Here is an 8,534-nt window from a genome sequence, read left to right as displayed (position 1 = left end):
GTCTTTACGTCTCTGAGTAAGAAGTGATTTGTTGCTCCACAGAAATGTTCAGAAGGTCTCCTGAGTGTCATTTTCATCGTGTCTTCAGCAGAGGAACACTGCATGACTTGTTTATTTTTCTGAAGGTCTGATGATGGGAGGAGAATTTTGCAGAAGAACACGTAATGCAGGATGTGTTGTAACGTCCGTGACGTAAAGAAGTTCCTTCTCAGATGACTTAATGAGAAGCCAGTTTACAAGAAATGCCTTTGAGTTAGAATTAAAGCTACAGCAGTGATAGGGAGGGAGGGAGGGAGGGAGAGAGAGAGAGAGAGAGAGAGAGAGAGAGAGAGAGAGAGAAAGAAAGAAAGAAAGAAAGAACTTTATTTTCATTGTATTGATCATGTACACAGCAACGAAATGCAGTTTGGCATCTACCAGAAGTGCAGATAAATAAGTAGCGTATGTACAGCATGTGATGTATTTATATATATTTATATTTAAACATCTGTACAGTGAATAAATATAAAGGCTGTAGCAGTGCAGAGACGTGTAGACATTGTTGAGAAGTACAGATAAATGTTCTAAGGCTATGGCTTTGAAAATAAAATGTTGTAGACACTCGTGTAAAGGAACAAATTGAATTGCTATTGAAAATGTGCGAGCTAAAAAACACGGCTAATAATAACTAACAATATGTGTGGAGAATGAGGAGTAAATAAAAATACAGTGTGTATAATTGTACAGAAGATCTATACAGTGTCTATACAGTGACTATACAGTGACTATACAGTGTCTATGCAGTGTCTATACAGTGTTTATACAGTGTGTATAATTGTACAGAAGATCTATACAGTGTCTATACAGTGACTATACAGTGACTATACAGTGTCTATGCAGTGTCTATACAGTGTTTATACAGTGTGTATAATTGTACAGAAGATCTATACAGTGACTATACAGTGTTTATACAGTGACTATACAGTGTTTATACAGTGTCTATACAGTGTTTATACAGTGTGTATAATTGTACAGAAGATCTATACAGTGTCTATACAGTGTGTATAATTGTACAGAAGATCTATACAGTGTCTATAGTGTTTATACAGTGTGTATAATTGTACAGAAGATCTATACAGTGACTATACAGTGTTTATACAGTGTCTATACAGTGTTTATACAGTGTGTATAATTGTACAGAAGATCTATACAGTGTCTATACAGTGTTTATACAGTGTGTATAATTGTACAGAAGATCTATACAGTGTCTATACAGTGTTTATACAGTGTCTATACAGTGTTTATACAGTGTGTATAATTGTACAGAAGATCTATACAGTGTCTATACAGTGTTTATACAGTGTGTATAATTGTACAGAAGATCTATACAGTGACTATACAGTGTTTATACAGTGTCTATACAGTGTTTATACAGTGTGTATAATTGTACAGAAGATCTATACAGTGTCTATACAGTGTTTATACAGTGTGTATAATTGTACAGATCTATACAGTGACTATACAGTGTTTATACAGTGTCTATACAGTGTTTATACAGTGTGTATAATTGTACAGAAGATCTATACAGTGTCTATACAGTGTTTATACAGTGTGTATAATTGTACAAAAGATCTATACAGTGTCTATACAGTGTTTATACAGTGTGTATAATTGTACAGAAGATCTATACAGTGTCTATACAGTGTTTATACAGTGTGTATAATTGTACAGAAGATCTATACAGTGACTATACAGTGACTATACAGTGTGAAGAGTCCTTGAGAATGTTGTGAGCTCTGGGTTAGGGCTAGGGTTAGGGTTAGGGTATATCTGCTCTGGTGAAGGTGTTCAGTGGCAGGTAGTTGGGTGCCAGTAATGTGTCGGGTGATATTGAGCAGCCTTTGCAGGGTTTTACGTTTACACACAGTGGAGCCTCTGTACCATACAGTGATGGAGTTGGTCAGGATGCTCTTGATGATGCAGCAGGAGAAATTCGTTAAAATCCCTGGGGACAGATAAGCGTTCTTAAGACTCCTCAAGAAGTACAGGCATAGTTGTGCCTTCCTAACCAGAGCGGAGGTGTTCCGGGACAGAGATGTAAACTCCCAAGAATTCAAAGCTGGAGACTCGCTGCTGGCCGAGCTAAATCAGCGGTCCATGGTGTCCGAGCGATTTCCAGAGGGAGTTAAAAGTACGTTGAAAGCCCGTCTCTGTAGTTGTAACTGTTGTGATAATGTTGTGACTGTTGTGATAATGTTTGTCGGCTGTATGAGACGTGTGCAAGTCTGTTCTGAGTGAATAAATTTGCAGTTAGTGGAGAAATTACTACTAAATCGCAAAATCTGGAGAGATGCTGGGCCTCGCATGGTGCACGCGCCGCCATCTTGGTCATAAACACGTCTCTGTTCCTCTCACATTCCACTTCTTTCACCCGAGCAGGAGGCAGACCTCTGTTTACCATGGACTAAAATCCATCCCTAATTTAGAAATACACACACTCATTCAGCAGTTTTTATTCTTTACTGATCTCCAATCAACCTGCAGAAAACTGTACTGATGATATACGCAGCTGGACTGGGATCAGAACCTGGGATTTGTTCTTAGATACAAAGATGTTCTGAGCTGCACTACACTGAATCTTCTGAGTAATCAAGCGTGTGGATCTGTTCTTCTGTAACGGGGAGGTGGGAGCTTAGTGGTTAGGGAATTTTACTTTGGATCCGAAGGTAATGAATTAAAAAACCCAACGACACCAAGTTGCTGCTCCTGGGCCCCTGAGCAAGGCCCTTAACCCGTTAACTGCTCAATTGTATGAAGGAGATACATGTAAGTCACTCGGGATAAGGGCTTCTGCCCAATAATGTAAATGTAATGTTTGTTTATCAGATAAGGAACTTTCTGGAAGGTGAAATGCTGAGGGGTTTCTAGATGGTCACTGCACTGTTATGGTCACTTTCTTATAATGATCTTTCTGTGTTTATCTTCATATCTGTACCTTATACCGTATCATTGTAATATATACAGTGAGGAAAATAAGTACTTGAACACACTGCTATTTTGCAAGTTCTCCCACTTAGAAATCATGGAGGGGTCTGAAATTGTCATCGTAGGTGCATGTCCACTGTGAGAGACATAATCTAAAAAATAAATCCAGAAATCACAATGTATGATTTTTAAACTATTTATTTGTATGATACAGCTGCAAATAAGTATTTGAACACCTGTCTATCAGCTGGAATTTTGACCCTCAAAGACCTGTTAGTCTGCCTTTAAAATCTCTACCTCCACTACATTTATTATCCTAAATTAGATGCACCTGTTTGAGGTCGTTAGCTGCATAAAGACACCTGTCCCCCCCATACAATCAGTAAGAATCCAACTACTAACATGGCCAAGACCAAAGAGCTGTCCAAAGACACTAGAGACAAAATTGTACACCTCCACAAGGCTGGAAAGGGCTACGGGGAAATTGCCAAGCAGCTTGGTGAAAAAAGGTCCACTGTTGGAGCAATCATTAGAAAATGGAAGAAGCTAAACATGACTGTCAATCTCCCTCGGACTGGGGCTCCATGCAAGATCTCACCTCGTGGGGTCTCAATGATTCTAAGGAAGGTGAGAAATCAGCCCAGAACTACACGGGAGGAGCTGGTCAATGACCTGAAAAGAGCTGGGACCACCGTTTCCAAGGTTACTGTTGGTAATACACTAAGACGTCATGGTTGGAAATCCTGCATGGCACGGAAGGTTCCCCTGCTTAAACCAGCACATGTCCAGGCACGTCTTAAGTTTGCCAATGACCATTTGGATGATCCAGAGGAGTCATGGGAGAAAGTCATGTGGTCAGATGAGACCAAAATAGAACTTTTGGGCCATAATTCCTCTAAACGTGTTTGGAGGAAGAAGAATGATGAGTACCATCCCAAGAACACCATCCCTACTGTGAAGCATGGGGGTGGTAGCATCATGTTTTGGGGGTGTTTTTCTGCACATGGGACAGGGCGACTGCACTGTATTAAGGAGAGGATGACCGGGGCCATGTATTGTGAGATTTTGGGGAACAACCTCCTTCCCTCAGTTAGAGCATTGAAGATGGGTCGATGCTGGGTCTTCCAACATGACAATGACCCGAAGCACACAGCCAGGATAACCAAGGAGTGGCTCTGTAAGAAGCATATCAAGGTTCTGGCGTGGCCTAGCCAGTCTCCAGACCTAAACCCAATAGAGAATCTTTGGAGGGAGCTCAAACTCCGTGTTTCTAAGCGACAGGCCAGAAACCTGACTGATCTAGAGAAGATCTGTGTGGAGGAGTGGGCCAAAATCCCTCCTGCAGTGTGTGCAAACCTGGTGAAAAACTACAGGAAACGTTTGACCTCTGTAATTGCAAACAAAGGCTCCTGTACCAAATATTAACATTGACTTTCTCAGGTGTTCAAATACTTATTTGCAGCTGTATCATACAAATAAATAGTTATAAAATCATACATTGTGATTTCTGGATTTATTTTTTAGATTATGCCTCACAGTGGACATGCACCTACGATGACAATTTCAGACCCCTCCATGATTTCTAAGTGGGAGAACTTGCAAAATAGCAGCGTGTTCAAATACTTATTTTCCTCACTGTATATTGCACCTTTAAACTCCTATAATACGTTTGTTGCATATTTTTATGTGTATTAAATGCACACTAAATTAATACTTTTCAAGTTTTTAATACACTAATTGTAACATTTTATAAATATATAATAATTTCACTCAAAATCTCTCCCTTTCTTTTAATTTTGTATTATTTAAATTATTTTACAGCCTGGAAAATATTATTTTAATGCATAGTCATTTAAGAGCCCATGTTTTTATATGTACATTTTAAGTGGATGTTTTAATTGTTAAATCTGGTCATTGGCTCCTTAAGAATTATGTTCCAGTTGCTTTCCCACAGTTTTGGTAAGCGGCTGAGGTCAATGCTGCATTTGTCTTGAAAGGTAATGTTTAGAGATAAACATTTTAATATAAGATAATAATAAGATTTTTCAGTGTTGTTTATTATTTTTGATATAAGAGTAAAGAAGCGATATCATGAGTAAACGTGTGTTGCGCTAAAGGTTTTAATTTCGACTCTTTTATAGTTCTGTATATTTTTAATAAAAATGGTCGAACAGAAATTGTGTTAATAAAATGTATAAAATTTGTGTTAACACTTTATTAACACCTTCATTATGACAGCCCTTATATTTATATTAGATTCATTTATATACATTGCTATTTGCTTCTGGTAAGATAATAACTGCATTTCATTGGTCCTGTACTTGTACTCTGTACAATTACTAAAGTTAAATCTAATCTAATCTAATCTAATCTAATATAATATGAAAAAATTGTGAATTAAAACAGAATGAATGATGTGGAAGTTTCAAATTTCAATATTTTATTCGGAATACAACATAGACGACGTATCAAATGTTCAAACTGAGAAAATGCATCATTTTAAGAGAAAAATAAGTTGATTTTAAATTTCATGGCATCAACACATCTTAAAAAAGTTGGGACAAGGCCATTTTTACCACTGTGTGGCGTCCTCTCTTCTCTTTATAACAGTCTGTACACGTCTGGGGACTGAGGGGACAAGTTGCTCACGTTTAGGAATAGGAATGTCGTCCCATTCTTGTCTAAAACAGGCTTCTAGTTGTTCAACTGTCTCAGGTCTTCTTTGTCGCATTTTCCTCTTTATGATGCACCAAATGTTTTCTCTGGGTGAAAGATCTGGACTGCAGGCTGGACATTTCAGTACCCGGATTCTTCTTCTACACAGCATGATGTTGTACTTGATGCAGTATGTGGTCTGACATTGTCATGTTGGAAAATGCAAGTTCTTCCCTGAAAGAGACGACATCTGGATGGGAGCATATGTTGCTCTAGAACTTGGATATACCTTTCAGCATTGATGCTGCCTTTCCAGATGTGTAAGCTGCCCATGCCACACACACTCATGTAACCCCATACCATCAGAGATGCAGGCTTCTGAACTGAGCGCTGAGACAACTTGGGTTGTCCTAATCCTCTTTAGTCCGGATGACATGGCGTCTCAGTTTTCCAAAAAGAACTTCACATTTTGATTCGTCTGACCACAGAACAGTTTTCCACTTTGCCACAGTGCATTTTAAATGATTCCTGGCCCTGAGAAAACACCTGAGCTTCTGGATCATATTTAGATACGGCTTCTTTTTTGACCTATAGAGTTTTAGCCGGCGATGGTGAATGGCACGGTGGATTGTGTTCACCAACAATGATTTCTGGAAGTATTCCTGAGCCCATGTTGTGATTTCCATTACAGTAAAATTCCTGTATGTGATGCAGTGGCGTCTAAGGGCCCGAAGATCACAGCATCCAGTATGGTTTTCCGGCCTTCACCCTTACGCACAGAGATCGTTCCAGATTCTCTGAATGTTTGGACGATATGATGCACTGTAGATGATGAGAACTTTAAACTCTTTGCATTTCTTCTCTGAGAAACTCCTTTCTGATTTTGCTCCACTATTTCTAACCGCAGCATTGGGGGAATCGGTGATCCTCTGCCCATCTTGACTTCTGAGAGACACTGCCACTCTGAGAGACTCTTTTTATACCCAATCATGTTTCCAAATGATCTAATAAGTTGCAAATTGGTCCTCCAGCTGTTCCTTATATGTACATTTCACTTTTCCGGCCTCTAATTGCTGCCTGTCCCAACTTATTTGGAATCGGGTTGGTAATCTAATCTAATCTAATATAATACAATATGGCATAAGATAATATAATATAATAATTATTTATAATCAGTTAAATTGTTTAATATTAAAATCACAAAGAATTAAACTGTATTCTTCAACTCTTTGGTTCCAGTCATTTATTCATTTTAGGGGTTTATTTTGAGTGTTTTGTTTCTGGTTTAGTTTGCTCTGCCCACCCTTTACTCCACCTCTTTCCTGTAGATACACACACAGGTCAGTTGTTTTTAATGCTGTTATTATTGATTCTAATGTAAGTTCTCTGTCCTCAGGGGGATCAGTCTGCTGTTGGGACGATGCTACAGACTCGCCAATTGTTCCTGGATGAGGCATGTCACTCTTACATGCGTAAGAGACGTGTACTGAGCCCAGAGGACCTGCGCCACCTGCTGGTGGATGACAGACACGGCCTTCTTTATTGCTACGTTCCCAAGGTGGCCTGCACCAACTGGAAGCGAACGCTGATGGTCCTGACGGGTGACGGCCGCTACCGCGATCCTCTCTCCATCCCTGCTAACGAGGCCCACGCTCCAGGCCGGCTACGCTCGCTCTCGGAGTACTCCACCACCGAGATTAACCGCCGTCTGCGCACCTACCTGAAGTTCATATTCGTACGAGATCCGTTCGAAAGACTCGTCTCAGCGTACCGCAACAAATTCACACGGAGCTACAACACGGCCTTCCACAAACGCTACGGCACCAAGATAGTGCGCCGTCACCGCGCCAATCCACGGCCAGAGGCTCTGGAGAAGGGCAGTGATGTCTCATTTGAGGAGTTCGTGTACTACCTGGTGGACCCACGGACTCAGCGTGAGGAGCCATTTAACGAGCACTGGGAGCGAGCTCATGCCCTCTGCCACCCTTGCCTCATTCACTACGACGTGGTGGGCAAATATGAGAGCCTGGCACAGGACTCGCGCTATGTGCTAAAGCTAGCTGGGGCAGAAGGAGAAGTGGAGTTTCCAGCTTCGTCTAAGAGCACGAGGACCACTGAGAGCATGGCGGCCAAATTCTTCAATAACATCAGTCCCTTTTATCAGAAGAAGCTCTACAATCTGTACCGAATGGACTTCCTGCTCTTTAATTACTCAACACCAACCTACTTGAAGTTCAGATGAGAGGAGCTGAGACAAAAGACGAGACGAGATGTATGGGTTTGAGACACCACTGTTTTGATTGTGTGGCTGTTCTGAGGATCTTTTGATAGTGACTCTCAGAAAAACTCTTGCAGAACTGATGGCAGCTGGCATCCTGCACATCAGCCTCAGTAATTCCTTTGGCCGTGTCCCGTGCCAGCTCAACTCCAGCGTACGTGCCTTTGTTCTCTGTGTTGTCTAAACTGGAGCGGGTTTCTTCACTAGCCGACAGAGACCACTTCATGCCATGGATTTCTCTCCAGTGTGTGGTTTTTAATGTGTATATTTATGTTTTTTATATATTTATTGTACATTTTGTACTTTAAACTTGAACCGAAGTTTGTACTTAGAGCTGTGAATTTTTCTCCATAAAAACAAAACTTGACCAATCAGAATTGAGATTACTCTTTTCTGGGTTTGCTGTTACATTAGTGCCCTCTAAAGGCTGAACTGAAAATCACAACCACTACCAGCTTTTACCTCCTGAACCAGGAGAACCTCTGAACTGAGAACTGAGAGTTCTACAGCCACAGTTAACATTTACAGACTCAGAAACTCAGAAAAGAGTGGGGCATTATGTAGGCAGGTGGAGTGTTCGGTAAAGAAAAAGTGTTGGAAAAAGGTGAGTGTGTGTGTGTGTGTTCAGTAGTGTATT

The 8,534-nt window shown here is 40.5% G+C and overlaps 1 protein-coding gene across 3 annotated transcripts in view; it reads left to right on the top strand.

Annotated features, from left to right (window-relative positions):
* The window catches only part of LOC310714833 (carbohydrate sulfotransferase 11-like), an 18,774-nt gene extending 10,500 nt beyond the window's left edge, over positions 1-8,274 (top strand). For all 3 annotated transcript variants that reach the window (XM_083520779.1, XM_083520781.1, XM_083520780.1), the window contains exon 3: positions 7,016-8,274. In XM_083520779.1, the coding sequence (XP_083376905.1) occupies positions 7,016-7,861 (846 nt within the window). In that variant the 3' untranslated portion in view covers positions 7,862-8,274. The remainder of the gene's footprint in view (positions 1-7,015) is intronic.
* The last annotated feature ends 260 nt before the right edge of the window (positions 8,275-8,534 follow it).

Source organism: Silurus aristotelis, assembly GCF_946808225.1.
Source record: "Silurus aristotelis genome assembly, chromosome: 19".
NCBI lineage: Eukaryota > Metazoa > Chordata > Actinopteri > Siluriformes > Siluridae > Silurus > Silurus aristotelis.
This window is presented reverse-complemented; position numbering and strand designations above follow the sequence as displayed.